We start from the raw sequence: 26,249 nt of genomic DNA, 5'->3' as shown, positions 1-26,249 counted from the left end.
TCACTTGTTGTCTAAGTACTAAACATTTAGTGTGTACTTCCCAATTGAGCGTGGTTCTATGTTCCCTGGCTAATCAATCAACTGATGACTGTTAACATTACTCAACAGATTAGTGTTTTTTGATTCTATTGAAGTACGATACCTCGTTAAAATATTGAAATGAATGCTCAATATCTATGACCAAAATCAAAAGCAGGGTCAGCGATTATCCCGGTGTTTTTTCTCTCCACTCCAGCTACTAACAGCTAGCTTACTGGTAGCCTGCAGCTGCACTTAGAGATACTTTATCCTATTAGCACGAAGACAATCAGCTGACTGGTACTAGAGTTAACTTCAGCAGCATCAGAGTTGTTGGGTGTATTTTATTTTGCAGATATCTTTTATACATTTGTTTGGGAAGAAGGTTTATCCGGGACGGATTTCAGAAACCGAACTTTGTAACTTAATTTCTGTCCATGTTGTTTATTACCCGAGGTTGATATTTGTTAATTAAACTCTGGAGTATTTTATATTTTTGATGAATATCATTTGAATTTGCCAAACTCTAAATTCATCTTTTAAAAAAATAATTAAAAAATGTAGTGGACAGTTAAAACCAATGACCTCCAGGTGGCATAGTCTAACAATGGCACAACTGTCTGTACAAAAATGAAATGTTTGAATCGAAATAGAATCAAATGGTAACCGTGAAATCCGTCCATCGCGTCGTGGATGTTAGCCACAGTTGTTATCTACAGCCCTACCCATGGCTACATGTGTTCACGGGTTCCCAGCCTGAATCGGGTCCAATTCATTTTCATATATGTTCCAGCCGTGTGTCTCAGGTTTGTACGTCATGGTCACAGTCTTTGGAAGCAAGACGGAGAATCTCAAATCCTGTTGCTGTTTAATTGGTGGGACATCATGCTGCTGCAAATGCTGGTGTTCTCTCTCCAGTCAGCCTTTTGGACCCGTTTAATTATCCTCTGGTCAACTCAGACTGTCAGTTTTGCAGAGGTTAAGATTCAACATTTCTGATCCTGTGAAGACCTCAACCCCAAACCACGGAGCAGGACCAGATTAATGAACACCAGGGCTGCATGATATGATAAAAATTGCAGTTATTTTACAGATATTAGAACTATGCAGATTCACATGAAGCATCACATTATAAGTGAACATTTTTGCATCACAGTTTTCATTTTTCACGGAAAAAGCTCTCAAGATCCTGTTTGTCGGGGTCTGTACCAAACAAACAGGTTTTCTTCCACCAGGAGATTTGTAGGCAGGACGCTCTCTGCAGCACGATGGTACTTTACATGAGAATGCTGCTTTGTCACACGTTCCACCTTTATCAAAAAATTGCAGCGTCATGCGATTTTGCTATTGTACTTGGCCATATTAGGATTTTGATAACAGCTTGACTAATTGTGTTGCCTTAATGAATTCTAACCGTCCAAGTCATCTCACAAACCTGACACTAAATGATGAGAACTTGGAAACGCTCCCTCTGTCATGTCTCAGTATCTGCTCTGCAAACGTAGAGGTTGTTTGTCTTCCTTTAATGAATTGCTATTTGACCGCTGCAGCACTGCAGCCCTTTTTACATCGTAAGGTAAATGCTCTTCTCCGGAGCTGTAATCCTGCATGTGAATCGGCTTGAATAGAGTGCTGAAAGCAAAAACCGACAACAAAATCCTGACATCCCTGAAGGTGTGATGTGTAAGAGTGTGAATCGGACATTACGTCATCGTTATCTGTACTCACTCCGACTCTGAGGAGATAAAAGAATCTCGTCCTCATGCCTTTTCTTTTTTTTTTTTTTTTTTTTAACCTGACTCCCAACATTTACACCAGTGGTCCAGAGCTGCGCTGCATCATCCAATCACATCCCTTCACAACTCTTCTTCGCACTTTCTCTGTGCTGGTTACCAAGGAGACAGTGAAGTGAAGTCTGGGAAGTGGAGCAATGGTTTGGCATGAGTGTTTTTTTTAAATGTATTATTTATTTCTTTTCTTCCTCTTTCGACATCCTGGGAGTGTAATGTAACCACCTAGACTGATGATTGTGTGTTTGTCTTATCAGAAGAGTGCTGAGCTGTACAGCGTGCAGATTGTGTGCATGCATGTAAAGGAGCTGTGGAGTCCGAGGCTCTGTCACCTGATCCCCACCGTCCCACCTGTTCTCACCATTTTCTCTCTCTGTGATCCCACGATTCCTGGCAGGATGCGAGCACGCTTCTCGTGCCAGGAATCTGTCAGCAGGGACAGGAAAGCGTGTATTTTAGGGCGAGTTTGAAAGAACCGGAGGCCGTTTTGAATAATGATTTGACCTTGATCCAAATGAGCCATTCGGGCCAATGAGAATGAGAATGGGTGGACTGGTTTGCGATCGCCGAGGTTTGTTGAACTCTAGGAGAAAGAAACGTGATGAGCAAGTCGTTTGATTGGAGACATGACACGAGCTGAGAGCTGACATGTCGAGCCTCAGACGTGCTTCTGTCCTTTCCAGTTCCTGCACCTGTGCACACGTGAACACACACACACATACAGTATATGCTTCCATGCACTCTTTGACTTGGACTTTCTCGCCACCTCACGTCCCCACGTCATCACTCACTTTTGTAAAGGAAGCGGAAAGAAAGGTTGCGGCCACGTTTTAAATCGGCTTCTCTGCTAAATGTCTGGTTGCTGGTCCATCATGCATCTGTCCCACTACGGGTCCCAGAGATGGTTCTAAATTCAGTCCCAGGCAGCATGTGTTGGGGTCCCAAACAGCTGGGCCTGCTGCAAGTTTTGGGCTGAATGCAGCAACATGGCAGCTAATGAATGAATCCTCCTTAGAAGACTATGAGTGAGGCCAGTCCTGGACCCGGGCCAGTCCTTCAGCTCTCCAGCCAGGTAGAACCAGATAAAACCAAGACAAGAGCGCTTTATAGAGGCGGATGCAGATTGACAGATGGACAGAGAGAGCTGGACCTGCGGTAGGATGTGGGTGATTTGTCTGGCGTGTGTGTGTGTGTGTGTGTGTGTGTGCATGTCTTGCAGCCCCACCAGGCTGTTTGCTCACTTACCTCCCTGGGGTCCTTTACATCCCTCGGCCATTAGTTACAGACACAACTGATGTCTCTTCTCCTCCCTTTAATGTTCTGTCTGGTCTTCCACCCCTGTACGCAGTCACGCACACACACACACACGCACACACACACACACACACGCACACACACACACACACTTTTCTTCACCTGCCCTCCATCTCTGATTACTGTAGGAAGCAGTTTGCTGCAGTGCTGTACAGTATGTTTGTCTGCGAGCGCTCTGCATCTCTCCTGTGCTTTGCTTTCACTTTCTCTCTAATCCCTGTCTTGAATGATTTATTTGAAGGGTGAAACTGGGTAAACATAATAGGGCTGACACACTCATCCACACCGCGTGACCTCTGCCGCATCTCTCCTTCTCTCCCCTTGCCATCCCCTTTCCCTGCGTTGTCTCTGTCTTCTCCCTCTTTCTCGCCATCCTGCCTCGTTGTCGTTCTTCCTGCCTGCACCTACAGCTCCGGTGTCAGCACTTCTCCTCTCACCACGTTCATGTCGCCATGCTTTATGAATAAATCGGAGCTCGCTCGACTCCTATGAAACCCTGCAGCTCACAGTGCCTCCTCTGCCGCACGCCCTCGGGACCAAAGGAGTGTCGACAGGCTTTGATTTTTGGAATATTTGCGATACCCTCATGTGGATTTGGGATTAAGCGCGTACGAGGGGTGTCGCCACCAAAACGCTGCACATCCACTTTGAAAGAAAACGACCGTCCTTGATGTTTCCCGGTCAGAATAAAAAAGTAAAGAATGTCTGATTAGTCTGTGGGAGTCTGTAAATCACCTGAAATATGTCATCCATCAAATGAAGCAAAGTGCATTTTTTTTCTGAGAGTAAAAATAAAAGGATGGAAGTAAGGGTGGCCATATGTTCTAACCCCAAAACAGGACCCTTAATGCCAAGCTCCCATTACAGGATTTTAGCCCTGATCTTGCCGCTGGCAAGGTTTTTTGAAGAGCGCTGACAAAAAGCCCCAGATCAGAGACAAATCGGCACGACGCTCCCACGTGTGATGATCATTATATAGAATCTGTTCGAAGACGTGATTTGGGACGGCTCACTGGCATGTTGCAGACGGGTCGGGGAGCGTAACCTCTCCTCCCCTTTCCCTCTCTCCTGTCGTCAGTGTCGGCGCTCTGAGCGTGGTCTTAGCATGCATCTGTTTGTATAGAACAGGCACAGAACAGCCTGTAGTTTCTGTGAGAATACCTCCACACAAGCTGCTCAGCACTTGTAACAGTATTTTGTCACACGTATTCTTTTCTTTTTCTTCCTCGACTTCAGATTTACACTGCAGAAAGCCGTGCAGTGTGACAGGACATGATAATGATAACGTACATGACTCCCACTCATTTGATGGACTGGTCCAGGACATGTCAGCATCAAGCTAACCACATGATAGGAGGTTGCCAGTCTCTACCACACGAGAGGAAACGGGCCTCCCAGTCACTACAGAAGCATTTTATTTACATTTTTGATTTTTTTTTTATTCACAAGTCAGTCAGTGGTTACTGGAACTCAGGAGTTGTGGACACTGGAGTGCTGCATACAGTCACTGAGGCTAAGCTAGCTGCTGATACCCATGTATCCCGCTGTGTCTCTCCTGTTTAGCCCATTCACAAATGTGGTTTTAGGATGTGTTATATCCAGTAAAGATTGATGACGGCGACATGGTGCTGGAACATATGAATGTGTGAGCTGTAGAGGTGCTGTTTGGTGGATGAAGTTCCACAATAACTTAAAGGCATGAGATTGACGTTGATCTATTTGTCTACTCCCTGAAAGAAGGCAGATTTGTAACTTTATAACCTTTATAATCTAAAACTTTGCCTTCCTTTTCCTTCTCTAGATGCAGATACTCGACAAGTTCCCAATTGAGGGAGGGCAGAAGGACCCAAAGAAGAGGATCATCCCATTTCTCCCAGGTAATAGCCCTGCGCCAGAGCTCCAGTTATCTGAACAGGCTCCCATATTAATAATGTATAGCCGGCAGTAGCGCAGCATCAATATGAGTTGGTTACTGATGCCTGCCTGTGCTACATGTGTGTGTCTGTGTGTATAGATGTGTGTGTGCTGTGCTACTGCTGACAGTACGCTATCTGTGACTTTCACATCTCAGCTGCGCGTCTGCCTGCACGTCTGTGTGTTCTTTTTTATCTTCAGGACATATTTGGATCGATTTGACTTCTGTGTGTCTCTGACTGAGTTTATGCACGCATTCATTCAGCTGATGACATGGATATACAGCATGTGAGTGGGTCCTAGTATTGATTGGAGTCATAGCGCACATGCTAATGTCTCATGCTGTAAGTCGCCACCTGACATTCAGGCTCATGGCGACCTGCAGCACAGTGTGGCAGTGATCGATGGTGGTGTTTGGAACAGTTCAGTGTCCGGGGCAGAGGGGCTGACAGTGATCCTGCTAATCATGTCCTGTGTGTCTCTGCGTACACCTGTGTGTGCGTGTGTGTGTGTGTCAGATTCCTGCAGATGAATCTGTGCTCAGGGAGTAAAGCACTCCTGTCTGTTTGGTGCAGTTTATTTTACTAAATGCTCTGTTAAAGCCCTGTGGCAAACACACCGTCCCAGCACCTACTGTAAACGCTCTCCATATCCCCTCAAGCCCCCTTCCTCCTCTTCCTCCTCCTCCTCCTCTGACTCCCTCCCTCTCTCTCTCTCTCTCTGGCTGACGCACTCACAAACAAGACCAATTTGGAAACCATCCAAATCAGTCAGATGCAAACACTACTGACTGTCTGCGTTAGTTTCAGGATAAACTCCTCTGTCCTCTTTGCTGGAATTCATTAAACTGCAGGGCAACGTATCAGATGAAGGTTGGCTATCAAAGATGATTAGATGTTGCAACAAAACTCATTTTTTTTCATAGTTTGGTGCGGGGCTGGGGATTGAACCTTGGTACTTTTTGTGGTACCAACTGTGATCTCAGGGCCAGCACAAATGATTGACAACTGTAAGTACATGGGACACCTGATCAGAGTCAGAGTCCTTTTTTTAGTCTACCTTTTCACACGGTCCATGATTTAAATTTTTTAGACAAATACTTTAGGTTTATTTTACAGAGCCCATTAAACCAATCACAAGGTTTGCATTATATCATTTTGGTATCACTGGTAAAACTCAAGAGTCAACATCAAAAGTCAACTCAAGCAATGCTACTGACGGAGTTTCAATTATTATTTAATTATTTGACATTCAAATAGAAATCTGAAATGTCACAGTTTTGTAACTGTCACAGCTCGGCAACACTTGTTTCTGTTCTCGCTCTCCAACGACGTTATGGATCATTATTTTCCAGAGTAGAGAACGTGTAGTTTCACTGCGATTCAACGTTTGTAAAGGAACGCTCATTAAGACGGCATGTGATCTCCCCAAGAGCAGAACACCAGCAGAGCCATGCTGTCATTTAACTGCACTTTCACCTGATGTTTTGTGCATTTGTTCTGTGTTATTTGGTGGCTGTATTGTCTCTGTTTTGAAAGACAGCAACTGTTTAAATGACATCAAATAAAGAACTGTTGTGGAGACAAAGTACAAAAACACTTCTGAGTGAAAACACTATCAAATCTATAGTTGCTGCATCCCTGTTTTATAGACAACAAGTGTAATGGATTGATTCAGAAAATGCTAATATGCTAATTGGTAATAGCATATGTATTTGAAATGATCATATTTTCTTTTGTTGCTCATGTAAACGATTAATTTGTATTATTTGTTAACGTGTAAACTGGTAAAAGATAAAGAACAGATGCACAGTTCATTCTGATTATTCTTGGGCATGTGGCACAGCTCCTATAATACGACCCCCACAGGAGCTGACCATGCAGAAGACACTCATTTTACAGATCTGAAGCAGGATGCAGTGCAGACATGCAGACTGTTCGGTCTGACACCTGCTGGTTGGCAAGGATATTGCACAAAGTAGTGTGCACTGCAAAAGCAGCTTCAGATTGTTTTATCCCTAGGGAGGACTGTATGCGTGTGTCAGATTTGTACTTCTCTTCTCTGCCTTTTCCTCCCCTCCATCATCGTCACTCTATTTCCCTTCACCCGTTCACCGCCCGCACATTTTGATTTTGTTCCTCCCTCTCCCCCCCTCCAGGCAAAATCCTGTTCCGTAGGAGTCATGTACGAGATGTGGCAATGAAGCGGCTGCGTTTCATCGACGACTACTGCAGGGTAAAGAGGCCTTTCTGTCAACATCCTTCAGTTCCCCATCTGACTGTGGGGAAAGTCCCCCCCCCCCCCCCCCCCGGTCTGTTAGGGGTCAAAGGTCACAGCCCATACTGTCCTTTCACATGCTCTAAACATGAGTCCACAGAGTTGCTGTGACGGGGAGGAGCTGTGTATTTGCGTCTATAACCTGCACTGACACTGAAGCGTTGTGAGTCAGTGAAGGGCTCAGCTTGGTGTTGTGATCTTTTGCTGCTACAGTTGAGGGGTTGTTTACCTCCCTGTGTGCCACGGTCACAGACGCAGGGCGACCTAGTTGTGCATCAAACTGCATGAAGCAGACTTTGAGCTCTTTCATTACTTCAGAGCCCCTCTCACTAACAACCCTTTATTTGATACACTTCTCCCAAATAAGTGTCCTAAAAGAAAAAAAGAAACCTTGAAAGACTTTCGTCATTCTCTAATTCAAGAGAGGCCGGCCTTATCACTTCCTGTTCTCTTTCTTATTAGTTTTTTTTAAATTATTTATCCCGGATTCAGATCCTTTCCTCCGTCATGCCCTCCCCACTTCCTTCCTTCCCTTCTTCTTGGCACAAAGCCACATTAGCAGTAGGGAGAGGGTGCATTCAACCAAATGTGGCCTCTCGTGTTTGTCTCTATGCCTACAGTTCTGCTGGCCTTCATTAGGAAAGGTTAGCCACTGTAATTGGGACCAAAAGATTTTTTTTAAAACCAAAAGCAATTACACCCATATGAAAAGAACCTGATGCTTAGCTCAGCACAGCACAGGCAAAGGCTTCCTCATTACCCAAATAACCTGAAGCGCTCCGATGTTTACAGTTGCTAAAGCACGCCCGTGTTTCTGGCTCAGCGATGGAGTTTGCTGCACTGCTTACTTCCTACATCCTGTTTATGAGTCGAACAACAGAGAGGAAGCGTAATTACCCAGTATTCTCAAAGGATCTGCTCTCTGGAGAGTGTGGGAGTCCAGCCAAGTGTGGGTGCACAGCACGGCACGGTCCCTCCAACCACAACCGCGAAGGCTCTCAGTGGTATAGGATCCGATGAATGAATTATGAAGGGAGCCCAAACTGTGATGGTTTAAATGAAGAACATGACTAATTCCATCGCAGGCTTTTGTCTCTTAACCCCTCCATTCTCTCCTCCTGCTGTCCACAGGCACTGGTGCGACTCCCCCCTCAGATCTCTCAGAGTGAGGAAGTGCTGCGCTTCTTTGAAACAAAAGCCGAGGACATCAACCCCCCAGTAGAGTGAGTGTCGCGAGAAACCCCAACACGTGTACACATACTGTATATGCGGGGTTCGTACGGGTGCTTGAAATCCTTGAAAGTGCTTGAATTTCAATGTTGTGTTTTCAAGGTCTGAAAAGTGCTTGGATTTTAGTTTAAGTGCTTGAAAGTGCTTGACATTATAACTCTGTGTCTTTCACAAAATTGGGATCAGACTGGATAATTAATTTCTGAAGTTTTTGCTGTTATAGAATATAATTTTAGATGTTTACAGCATAATACAATGTACATAATTGTGATAAAAAGTGAAGAAAAAAAATCACAAGTATATATATTCCTTTAGATACGTATTTTACCCCAGCAGTAAGGTGCTGGAAAATCTTAAAAATGACCCTTAAAAGTGCTTGAAAAGTGCTTGAATTTGACCTTGAAAAATGTGTACGAACCTTGTATATGTATAGACTAATCCACAGTCTGGTTTACGTGTCAGGCTCTTTTGTGACACAGTCATAGCTGCAGTGGTACAGCTGACCGGATAAAGTTAACTTGACTGTTACCATTTTGTGACATTTCTGAGGCAGACATTGTACTGTTTGAATGTATTCTCCACTTTCACGTATTAGTGTGACATACATCCGCCCGACAAAATGCAGCCAACCGAACAGTACACGGCTGTAGTTATCTCAGTGCTTTTTTCATCTGTAACTTAGTAAGAATACTTCACCTCACTTCACAGTTTGCTTTGTCTGTGTTGTTTATGGTTAACTGTTTGTTTTTGTGTATTGTGTTTTTTTTTAGCATTTTGATCATATAAATAATGACATAGGTTTTTTTTTTTTTAACTAGCAAGGTTAGCCTGTCAGCTAGCCTCACTGGCTTCCTTAAGAGCTCTGCATATACACATACTATCCAAACCAGTCACCCTCCCTCTGATTTTTGTGATTTAAATCACCTTATCCAGCACTGAGGTCAGAGCTTTCACAAGACAGTGTGCATCACTTTCATGTTTGGAAGCTCTTCCTAATATAATTAAGATACTTAACGTTTCACAGTTCAGTTTGTATGTATTGTTAACAGTTTACCGTTCATTTCTGTATCCAGTGTTGTTAGCATTTTTGATCCTTAACATCACTATTTAACTGTTAGCTACATTAACTACCCACTCGCTACTTTAGGTAGCTATGGCTCTTTTTTTTTTACACTCGGTACATAGGACAAAGTTCAGACTTCGTTGCTGGATAAGGGATTTAAACCAAGAAAAACAAATCAGAGATAATCAGCTAGATAACCGTTAGCAACATGAGCTAGCCACACGCTCTTTATGGCTTGTTTTTACGCTCAGTGCTAGGAAGAGCCACAAGACATTACAGTAACTATTGTACACCGTCTTGTGAAAGTGAGCAGCGATTAATAGTACAATACTGACCGTGAAAGCTCTGACTTAACTGCTGGATAAGAGATTTAAATCACAAGTCAGAGAAAAGGGTTCTGCTGTTATGTGTTTGTGTACTGTAGACCTTTTTAGGATGCCTGGTAGTCAATCTGGGGTTCTGACTGTACTGTCACCTGTTACCATGAACCTGTTTATCTGTGGAATGATCCAAACAGGTGTATTTGGAGCGTTCCACCACTTTCCCAGTTCCATTGCCCCTGTCCCAACTTGTTTAAAAACGTGTTGCTGCCATCAGATCCAGAATAAGCAGATATTTACAAAACTCACGAGGTTAATACATAAGAAAATATTCTCTTTGTACTGTGTTCTATCAAGTATATGTAAAAAAGGATTAGCTAATCATCAAAATCCGTTTCATTTATGTTTTAAACAGCGTCCCAACTTTTTTAGAAATCAGTGTATAGTGCTAGTTTAAACTGCATGACTGTGTGTCAGCATTTAGCAGGGTTGCAGATTTCCTTGGCAGGAGCTGCACAGCCAAAATTCAAACTCATTACATAAATTACAGTTTCACAACTCAGATGCCTCTGTAGTGATATAATGGCTTGTTTACATTTGCCTACCACCAGGATTAGTCTATACAGACACAGATGGATGCACACACATGCGGTATGTTAACTTGCTCAGCATGCAGACACGATGTTGTCGATGAATAAATCATTTTGCTGATTGACGATTCTTCTCAAGATCGACACCCCTCTGTGAGACATGGATTTTAGCATCTTCTGCATGTCATTGTTGGACACATCGCCTCAAAAATCCAGAATGATTGTTCCGTGACTAAGCTTATTACCCCTCTGCCTGTTCCCACTTTCTATTCAGTTCCTAAATCAGCTCTTGCTCTCGTGGTTCGTTGAGACATCCTTCAAGGCCAGGCAGAAGGGGCGTTGGTGGTTGTGGTGGTGGTGGGGGGGTTACAGAGAGTTGATGGATGTGAGAGTGGGAGGAGGAGAATGACTTGTTTCATCGCAGGAGATAGCCCCTTTGGGTAGTTTTTAATTAGAGAACACGCTCTCCTCTCCAAATCTCAAATGTCAGTATTGTACTATTCATTTGTAATGTGCTCCTGTATGCACCGAGACAGCTGCACCCAAGGCACTGCAACCGAGTAGTCTTGTTAGACCCAGGCTATGTCTGTTTTTGTATTTCAATTACTTCTATTGCTTTGTATTTTATATTCCTCCTCTCCTCTCCTCTCCTCTCCTCTCCTCTCCTCTCCTCTCCTCTCCTCTCCTCTCCTCTCCTCTCCTCTCCCTCCTCTCCTCTCCTCTCCTCTCCCCTCCCCTCTCTCCTCTCCCCTCCCCTCCCCTCCTCTCCTCTCCTCTCCTCTCCTCTCCTCTCCCCTCCCCTCCCTCCTCTCCTCTCCTCTCCTCTCCTCTCCTCTCCTCTCCCCTCCTCTTCTCTCCTCTCCTCTCCTCTCCTCTCCTCTCCTCTCCTCTCCTCTCCCCTCCTCTCCCCTCCTCTCCTCTCCTCTCCTCTCCTCTCCCCTCCTTCCTCACTCCTGTAATTCTTTGTATCAACTCGGGCTCGTATATTTAAATACGCTGAATCAAGTTAAGAAAGCACCAACGCAGATGCAGTCATTCTTTCATCCAACAGCTTACGTTTCCTCGCTGTCCATACAGCTTTCCACCCCGCCTGCGTTCTCACCTCTGTTAGTGTCTCTCCTCCTGCCTCTCAATTGGCCTATACCCTTCACCTCTTCCAGTCCTTCTTTTCTTTCTCTCTGTAAGCATCATCTTCTCTCTTTCCTCTTCTCCTTCTCTGTTCTGTATATGTCAGTGTATTTTGGTGCATACAGAACTGGCATCAATCTCCTTGTCAGTATTCGCGGGACATGAAACTATACATCTGAGTGCACACTGCACTCACCGCACAGTGGTGCACAGACACAATTTAGATATGTAATTTCCCTCCACTGAAATAAATGCTGCATATCACTGAAGTTAGCGAAGTTCACAAATATCCTTCAAGGATACCATCAAAGAAAATTCACCACATGGACCACCGGGGTCCTGATCGTGATGAGAGAGACTCAATCAAACTGCTCTAACTGAGAGGAAGGAGAGATCCGCGGAAGGACACTTGAGGAACTCCACACATCACAGGAGCACCATCACATTCTTGTCAGCAAGAGATACAAGGAACTTGTGATTAGATAAAAAGCAGGAACAGCTTTCGAGAGCTATACCAGGTGTTCAGGCCTTAAATCTTAAATCCGTATGTAGGCTTTGGACAGGATGACGAATATGACAAATAAAAAAAGGAGGTCCATTTTTGGCTGCGCTGTATCGATTGTGCTCATTTGTTTTCAGCTGTTACGAATCCACCAGTGTTGTAGGAGTTAGATGACAGATCGGTGGACTATCACTACATATCATCTTGTGAAGTAGCAGTGTATTTTAAACCCGGAGACGGTGTTATTATAGTGTAAGTGCTCCACTCCAGTCAGTTCAGATCAAATGGAGCCAGAACCTCCCCTGGCTACTCCGTGTCCCTGCAGGCGTTCTCGGTCTCAATAAAAGAAGAAAACACTCATGAGGTTGAACTGCCCGCTCTGTGTAAAAAAAGGAAAACGACTGCTCAGTTCATGGTAAGCAAGACGTCAATGATCCAGAGGACTTGATCTGTGTTGGGGCGAGATTGGATGGCTTCGTTCCAATCCCTATTCATAATGCATGGGCTGGACAAAAATGAATCATAGGGAGGGTGTTCAGGAATGAGATTGGCCATTGATTTAAAGTTTGGACTGGGGGTGTGTGTGTATGTAGTGTGTGGGTTCTTTAATGTTTGTGTCCAAATGCACACGTGTCTTGAGTGCTGCAGGGGAAGAAAAGTGATTTGGAATCCTTGGGAAAGATGGACTGCTGACGGATGATATCAATCCATCATGGCTTGTGTGTGTGTGTGTGTGTTCAAGTGTGTGTCCTGTCAGCTCATCTGTTATATACTAGTGATCTGATATTGACTCCTGACCATATACATCTCCTCTATTTGCTCTTTATGTGTGTATTTGCATGACTTTATGCTGAGATTTGTGTGTCTTAGGAGTGTCCTGATAAGGTTTTCAACCTTGAAACTTGATGTGAGTTTGTGATATTAATCAACTGTCAGCACTGATCCTTATTAGATTTGGACATTTTATCAAATCTATGAACGAACAAATTCAGGCTTGAAGAACTGTAGCAACCAGGTGTTATAACTGGACACTGACAGAGTGCACACTTTTCTCTTTGTCTTCTCTTTACAGCCTTTGGTTTACATAGAGGCCTCTAATATTAAGACCATGTGGTGATGTCAGGAAACGATAGCCTTCACTAGTGGAGTGAAGACAGCCTGGGCGGAGAGTGACCTCACACTCCCACGCTGTGTGTTATTGTTATCATTATTATTGAACTTCTTTGATTTTCTTCTTTGATTGGACAGCTGATCTGGCTGTGTGTGCAGGTTGGTCCCCTCCCTTCAAAACCATTGGGTTTCCCCATTTATAGATACAGCAAACGGGGTTGTGTGTGTTCTGACTTATGCCACTTTTGGGGACAAACGCTAGCAAGTGCAAATGTAGTCTTGATCCTGGTGTTTGTCCCACCACTCATCACTCTGACTCTGTTTTTGACCTTCATAAACACAATCCACGATCACAGTGAGTGACGCTTCCTCTACCTTACAAATGACCTTTGGCTGTGAGCACACAGCAGCTACCAGTAAGCACTATAACCAGGTAATGTTAATTAGCTTCAGCGGATTGAACCAGATGCCAACAACCTCAGTGTTTTCTATATTGCTAATTAAAAACAGAGCTCATCAGAGATAATGAATGTGGGCGTGTTATCAACCTGGAACCTGACTCACATTCTTTTGATTGTTTTACCAATTAAATGTAGCTAATGCCAAACAGTGAGCTTAAATCTCAGGAAAACTCGGCTTGATCTCAGCTTAACATAATTTTTATTTTTTTTTGTTGTCACAAAATGGCAACATGGACCAAATGAACATAAATGTGCTGTGCAGATATGAAATAGCAATACACACACACACACACACACCCACACACACACACACACACACACACACACACACACACACACAGACCTCTGCAGGGCGCCTGTAGAACCGCCTCCTCACACCCAATTACCTTAAATGCTGTCAAGCTTATCACACAGTACACAAGCCCTGCCTTATTTATCTCCTACAAAAATGAAAAAGATGGTTTTGAATGTCAATATCTTTTAACTTATTGTAGCAAAGTTAGAGATTTCAGTAACATGACAACACTTCCAGGAACCCCTTCTTAGTTATTAAAGTTCCTCTTCTCTAAATGTAGCTGTTAAAAGTTTGTTCAGTGTTTGTTCAGAGGACTTGCCACCTCTGTAGATATAACAAGACTATTGTTAAGTCAAAGAAAACACAATCATTCTTAGATTCAGGTGAATAAATGAAAACATAATCCTAATAATTCTATTTATCCCCCTAAATCCTGCTCACTGGACCTGTAAGTGTTTAAATTGTTCATGTTTTTCCATCTGACACACACTGCAGATCTTGTCTGTTGCTTTCTCAAGCTGACATGGTGATGCTGGTCCACATTTGACATTTGTTCTCCCTTCTTCACCCCACTTGGCAGAACACCTCTGAATGAAGTGGTGGATATGCTGTTCAAAGCTTTTGACAAAGTCATCAAAAAGGTCTCAGGCGATCTTGATTTCTTTTGGCTGGCTCTTGTAAATTCAGAATTCAATTCAAGGTTCTTGTGATGACAGATCATCATGGTCAGCTGCCGACCTCTGTTAGAGATTTACTGCCACTCTGCGTCACTAGAAGGTCTCCAAGGTCTTCTGATCAGGGTTTGCTGATTGTTCCTCACTCTATGGGAAGGGATATTCCGGTATAAGTTTAATCCATGGTCTAAATCACCGTGTAACTGTGATTTAGACCATGGTGAAACTGTGTTAGACTCCCTCTCGAGAGATCAAGTTAGCAGACCGCTAATTTACGGAGTTTTATCAACCTCAGAAACGACTGCACAACAATACACTGCAGTAAATGGATCCAAATAGAAACCGCCACCAAAAAGCCACAAATAATGCTCAGAACAGCACCAAACTTCAGCAACAGTACAAATAGGGTCTCAGCACATAGTCCGGGGCATCTAACCTCCGCTAGCTTAGCTGGATTTCTACTGAAAAGCTGACTAAATTTACCTCTCTTCTGCAGCAGCTTCCTGTTGACGGGAAGTCCCGACGAGTCGATTACCGAGTGCAGTAGAGTTCCGCGGCTCATGGATGAAAATGTATGATTATGACTCCATGGAAAAGCAATCAAAGTTCATATGTGTCTTACCTGCCAGTTTATAACAGTTATTATCGAGAGCGGACAGGAAAAAGAACGGAATTGAGCATTTCTAATGGCACTCAGTAATCGTCGCGTCGAGACTTCCCCGACCCGGAAGCTGATGGAGGACAGTTGAAATCTGTTTTTAGCTTCCCAATAGCTTCCCTAGCTAAGCTAGCGGAGGTTAGATGCCCCGGACTATGTGCTGAGACCCTATTTGTACTGTTGCTGAAGTTTGGTGCGGTTCTGAGCATTATTTGTGGCTTTTTGGTGGCGGTTTATATTTGGATCCATTTACTGCAGTGTATTGCTGTCGTGCGGTCGTTTCTGAGGTTGATAAAACTCTGTAAATTAGCGGTCTGCTAACTTGATCTCTCGAGAGGGAGTCTAACACAGTTTCACGGTGATTTAGACCATGGATTAAATTTACACCGGAATATCCCTTTAAGGTTAGAGGAGACTGTGCTTTGAGGTTGTGCCTTCTAAACCCTATGGACCTGAGATGTGTGGACATTACAGAACTATCTGTCTAGACCTGACTTTGTGTAATGTTTTCGTTTAGTTGTAGTACAGTGATCCATTTTACGATGTTCTGCTCTGTGAAGGTGCCACAACAGTAAGCTTACTTAATTCATCCTCTCTTCTGCTACCTCTTCCCCTTCTTTCCTCACCTAGGCTATTTAGCTTCTCTGCCCATCTGTTCCTTCTCCCCCCTCTCCATTGTCCAGGAGTTAAGAAGCATCCTTCCATCTTTCCTCCTCCCCTCCCAGTCTCCCACCTTCTTTTTCTCCTCCCAGTCATCTGTCCTTTCCACTCCGTCTGCAGCGAGCAGGAGACAGGCGACAGACTAACTCGACCTTAATGGATAAGCAGTTCCATTCCCCTTACTATTAGGATCAATAGCACTCACTGGAGACTGCGCAGCACAACGTGAGCAGCGGGCAGCAGTGGCGTCCACAGGGTTAAACACTCAGAGTGTGTCAGAGTGGTGAGGAGTGGTCAGCCGAGCGTGTGGCCTGCAGGAGGTCTGGTGTTTGTGTATGTATGTGCGCTCGTCTGTGAGTATTTATTGATCTCAGCGGAGCGGCCTCGCACCTCATGCAGTTAGATTTCAAAATGTTTTGGCTCATCGTCAGATATAGATGGATAGAGATACAGAGGCAGGGAAATAGTTGAGTGCTTTTTTTTTTTTGTTTTTTTTTGTCAGGACTAAATTGGTCCTGCTTGTTGTTGCAGCCTGTTTGTTGTTGTCAGGTTATTTCGGTGCGCCTCCCCTCTGTCTGCTTTCTACCGGCTCAGCTCTATTGTTTTTCTCCTGCCACCATTTTACATGGATGCACTCATTCACCCGCTCAGCCACCCGACGCAGTGTCTGACTCACTCGTGCTCGCTTCCTCACACACTTACTCACAGGGTGTTGTCAAGGTGGGGTTCAGCTTGCTTACAGTAATCGCCTCGGGAGGGCCTGACTGTACATGAGTGGGATGAATAGAGCAGGCAGCTACAGGGTGATGAAAATTTGCCCACAGCATCTCTTCCTGGGAACGGAGGAAGGTGATGAAGGGATAGGAGGATCCTGAAGGTGAGGTGAAGAGGTCACGAACAGGAGAGCACAATGCCATCCGACTGCACTCTGACGGGCTGGAGAGGATTTAAAGTTGATCAATATGCGCTGCAGCGGATATATTGGCATTTATCTTAGAGCAAGGTGTAAAATCTGGCCTCGGTGCCTTTTTTGTAAGTGGATCGAACTGTGACATTGTATTTTTTTCATACACCTTCCATAGAATCGCATTAAAGGAGTCGTGCTTTCACAATGACCAACGTCTCTCCTACTCTGCCATGTAAGATTCAATTTTCTGACTATGATCTGATTAGAAAAGGGAGCCAGGAGCCTCGCAGTGCAGCGCAGGAATCAATCCCATCAATCAAAGCTCAGAAAGCACACGGACGCCTGCGCAGATCCCACCGTCGGCCGCACTTTCCTCTCCCCGCTGTCTGTTTGTGTCGGAGAGATACTCACCCCTGTCGGCTGAGTGAAGCACTGCGGCTCAGTGGGACGTCACACTCCAGGCTGATGTCACTCTTGTGCAATCAGGGGCTCCTGTTTGAAGCTGCGTGCCCTTGATGTTTAATGCATTTTGAATGGATCTTCAGCTGGATCTCTGGTCTTTTTGTTTGCTTCTTGATGCATTGAGATGTCCTGCAGAATATAAACTACAAAAAAACATGAATATATCTCCCCTGCGGTGCCAAAGCTGATATCAAAGGACGAACTTTATCATAACGGCGTTACGACGTTTTTTTTTGTGCGAAAACACATTTACACAGTTGTAGACATTTCGGGCCCTTTGGTACACATGTGAACCACCCAGTCTCCCACAGAGCAGGATATACCCTCCAACCCCAAGATTCCACTGGGACTGACGGCCGCGTTCCAGTCAGTGCTCATGTTTCCACCAGCTGCAACCACGCCGCATCTCAGCAGCAGACCGCAATCGTGTCAAGCTGAAACGAGAAGGTCGCGCCGGGCAGGAAGTCGCACACTGGAACAGCATTGTAGATACGGTCAATTTTCAAAATAAAACACCCCGCACTGTTTTGGGATCATGTCTCACTTCACGACGTTGAACATTTCAGTACATTTACAAATGAAGTACGCAGCCTACTCACCTACGGTCGAAGCACAGTGTTCATGAGTGTGACGAAATAAGCAAAATCTCAGGTGGTCTACTGTATCAGCTGCTGCTGTAACGCTCACAGTGGGATATTCAGTTGAGCGTGGAGAGCAGAACAAAATAGCGCTGCACACACACACATACACACACACACATAACGTCATAGACAGGGGTCTGATGGAAACTGAGGGTAAGTCTGGTTTCCAGCATGTGGGTTAGGGCCCCCACAAGGACTCACACAAGGAATCATAAAGGAAGAAAAGATGATTACCAAGAGAAGAAATGTTGTAGTGTTGTTGTATTTATTTTTCAGAGTTCTTTCTAATCCGAGTGTCTGTCTGTGGAAACTCTTTTCTCGTCTTCTCATGTCTTTTGAGGATCTTTTTGTGTCACTGTCCTTCCACTGCAGATCAGTAAAGTGCCTGTAACCCTGAAGAAGTGACATCTTAATAAACACACTTACACACAACATTCACAGTCCATACAGTGTAGTTGCTATTAACGCTGCTTTTTCTTACTTTGCTAAAGTAGGAAAATAAACTAATCAAAATGATAAACAGATCTGAAAAAACTTTTATATTATAATGCTTGAAATAACAAACTCAGAAAAACAACCTGCGTCATTCTGCAGACGATGGTGTGGGAGGCAGAGGGGAGGCTCTCGTCCTCCTCCACACCTGCCTCCCACTGCTGTCTTTTCTTGTTCATTCTGGTGAACAGGATGCCTCGAGTGAATTTCTCCAAATTTGGACTTTGACTCAAGCATGAACTGACTATATTTGGGTGGCCAAAGGTCAGGTTTTTGGCTATGACCTATTAATTGATATGCTAATCAATCAAAACTGTTACGTGAGCAGTTTTTAGTTATTATTTTTGTTTTATCCAGATGCTTTAAAGGGAAAAGAAATTGAGCATATTACAATCTAATTTCATGAGTATTTGTATGGATGTGCTCATGTTTATAAATATATGCCAACGTTCTCAAATTAAAAAACATTTGAAATAATTTGAGAATTGACGTGACTGAAATTAGAAATGGTTAAAAAGTCAGAACAGGGACTGTAGAAATGGTCCCCTAACTCTTTCATTGGAGTCAACTTCTTTCATAGCCAGTAAGAACAGGGGTGAAAAGTACAGACGCCAGCTACCCTTCCATATGAACATATGAGAGTGTGAGTGTTGTTTAAAGATCTTTGAAATCACAGCTTTCCATCAAGCTGCATTCTCTCTTCCTCTCCTCTCCAGTAACCATCCACATGGTGGCGCACTTCACAATGCAAACAGCTGCAAGTGAAGTCCCTGAACCCCCAGATACTGCACACCTCCCCAGGGCTTCTCTTCCTCTATAAAACGATCCACTGTCTAGCCAGCTTCTCAGGCAGCCTTTATTTTTTTTTGTCCTTCTCTCTGTATTAAGTCCATTTTGTCCCCCGCTCCTTCTGTGTGAGATCTATTTCCACACGATAGAATTTCTCCCCCCCTTGAAACCCCCCCTTGCCCCTCTTCCCTTAACTGTATGTAAAACATTTTTTTTTCTTTTTTCCCCTCTATTTTAATTTTTGCCCCCATCTTGCATTTTTAAGTCAATTTGCATGGGAGGTGGGCTGTGAGTAGTTTTATCTGTCTGGGTGCCTGGTATGGCAATCCAGTAACTATCAGGCTAAATGGCATTATCTGCCCTCTGCAGAACATAACGTTGACAAATGTCTCTATTAAGATGCACATACTGCTTTTCAGCCACGATGAAAATATTGGCCACTGCCCCCCATAGGCCAGTGTAGTGTAAGACATGGGGGATGTTATCATCATTCACCATGCCACACCACAACCCTCCACATGAATAACAATGGGGATCGACCTTGGCTTGTGCCTTGAGCAGAGAGATGCTGCAAGATTATCAGATTATTACCAGGATAAGTGGCTAACCTGTGTGATTGGTCAGCTTTTGGGCTCTCGACAGGAGGATGGCCTAAGTAGCAGGGTTGATGGGGTGAAGACAGATTTGGTGTTTTTGGGATAATTAAGAATAAGTAGGTGATAATGTGTTTGTGTTACAGAGTGAGGGTGGAGTATTGGGGCGTAAGTGTTTGCAGCTCTCTCGCTGATATTCACGTGGACTGTGTATTTAAAAGGGGACTATGAAACTTCCTTTAAAGGAAGAAACGGCATTCTGCCTCTTTTTAAATCAAAGGTTGAATTCACAAACACAGAAACACACCCTCACTCAGCGGGATACGCTCGGGAATGTAGCTGCTACAGCCCTGTCCACACGTACTCAGGTATTTCTTAAAATATAGCTACTTCTATGCATGTTGGCCTTTTCTACACATTTAGACAGCGCTTTAGCTCACTGAATATGGACCTGTTTGAGAACTCTGAAGATATTCAGGAACTCCGTTGTCTGCCTTTACATCTGGACCAGTAGAATTCCAGATTTTGGGAAACGATGGATAAAACAATTTGAACACATTTTGAGATGGGATAATGGATTTAGTAAATTTAGCTCAAATTATACTATTGCGTCTTCATAGCCCCAAGGGTTCATACATACATTTCATCATCTGCTCATGTCTGTGAGAGTCACTGAGGTCCACATGCAGTCCAACATGTATGACTGGCTGACAGGTCCACCTATAGAGACACTTAATGTAGTAATACATTCACAAATTGTGAGTATGAGCATGTGTTTGCTTCAACATTCCACAGCCACCCATTCTTTTGTATGTGCATACTGTATGTGTCTGTGCATACAATAAGTGTGTCCACACTTGTGTGTTCAGGAGAGTATTGAGGTTAATTGAGTCACTGAACCCCATCTGGAGTGTTAATTCCCACAATGGGCTTTAGCCTTGTCATAGCTCAAGAGGACTACAAGATAGGAGATGGCTGAGGGTAAGTTGGGGCCCCTGAGGGGCTTAGATTAGGTGGAGCTGGGGGTAGGAAGGTCAGGGCTGAGGTCTGGATTTGGCAACACTAAGGGATGGAGTGGGGTGTGGTGTTCAGGGAAGAGGCTAAGACCATAATCTTGGGAAGTGTTAATTTACTCGTGTTGAAGGCTAGCGTAGCAGGGGGCTGTTGAGGGTCATTAGCTTGCTGCCATTATGCTGATACATGTGAACACATTGATTAGCTCTTTATCTGCCAGCCCACTCATATATTGTAAATTAGTAAATACACTGCTTTCATAGATCGTTGTCTGTTTTTTTGTTTTGTAAAGTCAGAGCTCATAATTGTCCACAAACAAATCTAATGATACCAGACTGCAAGGATTCAACACCCAGTGTCAAGCAGAACCTCAGGGACCTGGAGTGAGTGGATAAAATAAAAGTAATTATTCCAATCATGATGTTGTGCTGTAAATATATTGGATTAGTTTGGTTTTTCATGTTTTCAAGATTTCTTCTTGCAACACTATGATGAAATTGAGTTTTCCCACTTTTCGAAGCAGATCTAAGCAACTGGAGAAGATTCTGCAAGTTATACAGTACGTGTAAAGACAGAAAGGCAGGTTCAAGCACTTACTATTCTCTATATGTGGATGTAAACTGAACAATGGTACAATTTAATCTCGTCTAGTGATTTCCTTTAAATCTGCAAGTTTTGAGAAAAAGTGGACTCAGCCAGAATATTTGAATGATACAGCTCCCAGGTCCCTCCTTCTTCCTCTCCCTTCAAAGCCCCTCCCACAGAGGAGCCTGCTGTGCAGGAGCAGGCTTGTAACCACGGTAACAGAGGACGCCAGATAACCAAGACGTCGCATTCAAAATAACAGCAACATCATAAGCCCTGATTGCTCTATTTCTGATCAATACAACTAAATTACAATGATGAGTGCCTCATGCAGATCACTGTAGATATCCTGAGTAACAAACAATATTCCTCACACAGCGATAGACGGAGTTACCAGCTAATCATTACTCGGTGCAACATTTTTACCATGCTGCCTTTCTGAAGCATGAGTAACGTTATTTCTCTAAACCAATTCAACCACTTCAAGACGTCCTGAACACAAACTAACGTTATTATAACAGTCCGGTCACTTGAAAGACACTTTTGCTAACCAGTAGCCATTAAGACAAAGCTAAACACCAGAGCTAGCATACAAGCTAACAAGCTAGATATACCAACAAGCTATGTAGCTCGACTGCAACATCGTAAGGTGATATGTGCTATTGCGAGTATTACTGTAACCACCGCCATCATAGCCTTGTGGTATATAGAATGAAACATATATCAAGCAGGGGTCCTTACTTATCCAGCAGAAAAGCCGCTAACTCTGCATCACTCCTGAGTCCTTACAACTCCCACAGCTCCCTGCACCTCTGAAATGATGCTCCGATATTTATCCTAGTTTTCTCTCTGGCTCGGTCCAATTCTTTGTTTTTACACTTCTTTTCTTTGTCAGTCTCCTTATTTCTTCTCATTGACGAGGACAATAATGGGGCATTTTACTGCTCTGTAGTTGTCTGCTCTCCTCCATTGTTTACAGTTTGAGCTTGAACGTATCTGACCAGGTAAAAACAGACTCTGCGCTCTGATTGGTTGTGTTGATCCGGGAGCGGTGAATTCTTGCAAATCAAATTACAGCCACTGGGTGGAGCCATAGACAGTGGATTTTTACACAGCTGACCTGTATCTTATTCTGCTGTCAGACCATAATGTAAATTTGAGCAAATATAACAAAAAAGTCATTACAGACTACAACTTTAAAAAGGATTAATATAGCTAACAAGCTGATTTTGTTCACCCTTCATAGCCAAAATAATCCTAGTTCAGCAGCACTCACATGTTCACGTGAAAAAGAAAAAGGAGGGCGACTCATTTTCATGTGTTTAATGTGAATTTGAGGAACTGGCATTCATGAGCAAACGGTAAACACGTGTAGTCAGCTGACCACTGAGCTGACCTGCCTGACCCGTACACCACATGGCCTGATTCTCCCTCACATCTGTTTTGGCTTGACAATCAATGTCGAGAGCTCCAAGCTCCGGAACTGATAAGATGTGCATGGAAGTGCTCCTGCTTCATGGAGCTGTGGTCAGTGAGTACACTGTGACCAAATGTCAGCATGTGATGAAAAGTGTGACGAAATGTGTGTGAGCGTGTGTGTGTGTGTGTGTGTGTGTCCTTATGTATACAACTGGCCCATCTGTTGATGTTTTTGCTCAGTATGTACATAACTTTCTTTGCTATGTCTGACAGATTTATACACACACACACACACACACAGACACACACACACACACACTAAAAGATACCATGTGGTCATTGAGTGCTGATGTCAAAATAACATCCATTTTAACTTCATGGTTGTCACCATAAACATCTGTGCACGTAACAATTTCTCACCTTTTTGAACTAGATTTTTAAAATGCACGAAAAAATGTGTATGAATATCAAGACTGTGACATCTGGGATGCTCTTCACACTGGAAGAACACTTAAAAACTACAAAGTCTTTATAACACTTGTGCTAAAACAAATAGACACCAGGAGCAGTGTAGTGTTCCTCTACTGGCTGAAAAAAGAAATGGCCTTGAAATTCCACCTAGCCACATAAAACACCCTTTTCTGCACCACTGCAGTATGTATTCTTCACGTCGCCTTTCACCCCTTGCTTCCTTCCCTCCATACCTCCAGGAGACGTAGGAAAAGAGCTGACAGCCGGAGCTGGTTGCTCAGCCCTCGAGGGCAGACTTTGATTTCAGCCTCAGGGACTCGGGTCACTGAATAGCTTCGGGACCCTGTGTTTCTTCTCTCCCTCCTCATCCTCCCACCCTCACTCTAAGTTTTGCCCTGGCCTGCCCCTCCTTTTGGCCTTAATGTTTCACAGATGCCTCCAAAACCATACCCCGAAAATAAAGCCAAAAATAGCCAGCTGCACTCCCACTGCTGTGTCGTAATGTGATGGTAAATGTTAGCTGCTTAGCTAACAAGGGAAGCATTTGTCTTTTCTTTTTACGCTGTTGTAGAAACAGAGTCTGTTCCTACTCAAAACTAGGGTATTTTTGGTTCTTATTAGTTGTTAGTGTAATTACCTGCTAGTTAATAGCATGAGTAATGTGCTTGTGTGCTGACTAATATTTGCCTCCTGAGCTGTTTTAGTGGGCTAATGCCATGCAGGCATGTTATACTAAAGCCCTTTGTGAATGTTTAACGCTAACCCACATGTGCTACAAGCTAACCTCTACTTTGACCTGTTTTCCACGACAACAGTGAAAGCACATGGTATTGATCCGCTGACATGTGTCAGGATTAACACAGGGCTTTAACAGCTGTAGTTTCTGTGACTTCATCTGATCATTTATCAAGAACAATTAACCCGAGAGAATCGCATGCAGCACAGCCGCAGTTAAGACACTCATCTGAAGGCTGAGTGATTTGTGTAGACATCTGCAGTTGGACCAGGAACTGCTGACGTCCCTGCCGTTGTCTTGAGTTGGACTTGTTTATAGAGCTTCGAGGTTGTGTTTGTCTTTCAAACCACGCACGGCAAGGAAAAGCTTAAAAGGCGAGGGGGGGTTCACCAAAGTATTTTTAATGCTGCCGCTGTTTTCCACCAAACAAAACTCATTCACTGACCTCGCTCCTCACCTCTTTGATAGGTTACAACCAACCTTTTTCTAGGTCCCACTTGTTCAATTAACCCAGCAGGCATCCAGCATACATATACAATCTTTGGAGTGTAATGACTAACGGTGGGGGCATCCTTACACTCTGGGTCTCTTGTACCTTGGATAACTGTCAAGCACTACAGGTACAACATGCATTTCTGGACCGCTGAATAAACAGACCTGTACTTTAAGTAGTAAATAGAGGGAAATATTAATGAAATGTTCAATTATTTTATCACGGTTTATTTGTGAAAATCGATTAGTTCATGGCCTAAGGTAGAAGGAGATAAGTTATACAGCTCTATGCGTGTACAATCAACATTTTGAGTAAGTATGCAGAAAGTTTGGGGTTTTGTGGTATTGAATAAAACAAGAGTGAATGCTGCAGGCATGCACTGTGGTTTTATAGTATTATTGTAGTATTTTAGGTTGGGGAATTACATTAATTACTCAGAAAACATGATATTAAGTTTTCCTGTCCATGTAAACTTGTATGACAGAGAAACCAATTGTGTCATGTTCCCATATTAGACCTCCAATTTCTTAAAGACGACATAAAAGCAAAACTTGCTTTGAGAATGAAGTAAAGAGGATGTGGCTTATTTCGGACCTTGCCTTGCCTCATTTTCGACAATCCGTCTGAGCTATCAAAGGAGCGTTTGTGAGAGAGGAGTACTAAAGAAAATGGAAATGTGAGTGCAGCAGTCAACATTCCCTGGAAATGTAAAACATTCTTTTGCGCCCGAGCAGAGGATATCAGCATCTTTAATGCCACTGCGGCAAACCTCGAGCGAAAAAGGACAAACATCCTGGCAAATTTCCTGCCAACTCTGAGGCTCGGTCTGTCCACAGCATACTTTCCACTGAGGCGCATCCAGACACTCCGCAGCACAACCCATTGAAAGTCGTTGGCCATTGACTTGGCATATCCATTCCCTATGTATTTAACACTGTTCGTCCAGTATGGCTCAAGATAGATGGGATGAGGCGTGGGGTCAAGTCCTGGTCTCTCCGTGCCCCACTTTGGTAACAATGAAGCATATTCTAGTAGCTAGCACACAGTGATCTTGGTAGAGAGGTTGGTATAAAGGCTTTATTCATCTGCTGTGGCTGGTCACAAAGAGACAGATACATCAGATCACAGGGGAATGGATGAAGGGATAGAGTAAAAGAGAGCTAGCATAGTGACACTGAAGAATCCGGAGCTGTTGTATCTCAGATGAGACATAGATCTTGCTTGTGCATGTGTGCGCTCTTGTCTTCTCGTAAAGCACTGGTGTAACTGTGTGACCTTGTGCATGAGCAGCGTATGTGTTGGTGTGTCTCTTTATTAGCTCAAGTACGGTCGCAGCAAGAGCCAAGAGCCAAGAAGAGGGTTTCATTAACCTCATGCACAAAGAGGGCACTACCTTGACTGCCGGTTATGCTGCCCTGAGCAGTTTGTGCTCTCCGGGCGCTGCTGTATAATCTTTCGTACCTGACGAGATGAGAGGTCCCACATTAATAAAACGGGCCGTTTCAAGGGCCAACGAGGTCAACTGTCCCAATCAAGGCAGCTCTTGTAACTTGGCAGTTGATCCTGAATCTTAGGGGGAAATCCACGATCAGTTACATCCACTGCCTATTTGAGGGCCCATGTTCACTGACTCAACATCCACA

At 43.8% G+C, this 26,249-nt stretch overlaps 1 protein-coding gene across 7 annotated transcripts in view; it reads left to right on the top strand.

Annotated features, from left to right (window-relative positions):
• The window catches only part of sh3pxd2aa (SH3 and PX domains 2Aa), a 115,903-nt gene that overhangs the window by 30,455 nt on the left and 59,199 nt on the right, over positions 1 to 26,249 (top strand). For all 7 annotated transcript variants that reach the window (XM_030421706.1, XM_030421689.1, XM_030421680.1 and 4 more), the window contains exons 4-6: positions 4,924 to 4,999; positions 7,195 to 7,271; positions 8,445 to 8,536. In XM_030421706.1, coding sequence (XP_030277566.1) covers positions 4,924 to 4,999; positions 7,195 to 7,271; positions 8,445 to 8,536 — 245 coding nt within the window. The remainder of the gene's footprint in view (positions 1 to 4,923; positions 5,000 to 7,194; positions 7,272 to 8,444; positions 8,537 to 26,249) is intronic.

The sequence above is a fragment of the Sparus aurata genome, chromosome 1 (assembly GCF_900880675.1).
Source record: "Sparus aurata chromosome 1, fSpaAur1.1, whole genome shotgun sequence".
NCBI lineage: Eukaryota > Metazoa > Chordata > Actinopteri > Spariformes > Sparidae > Sparus > Sparus aurata.
Note: the sequence above shows the minus strand (reverse complement) of the source record. Positions and strands in the feature narration are given on the sequence as shown.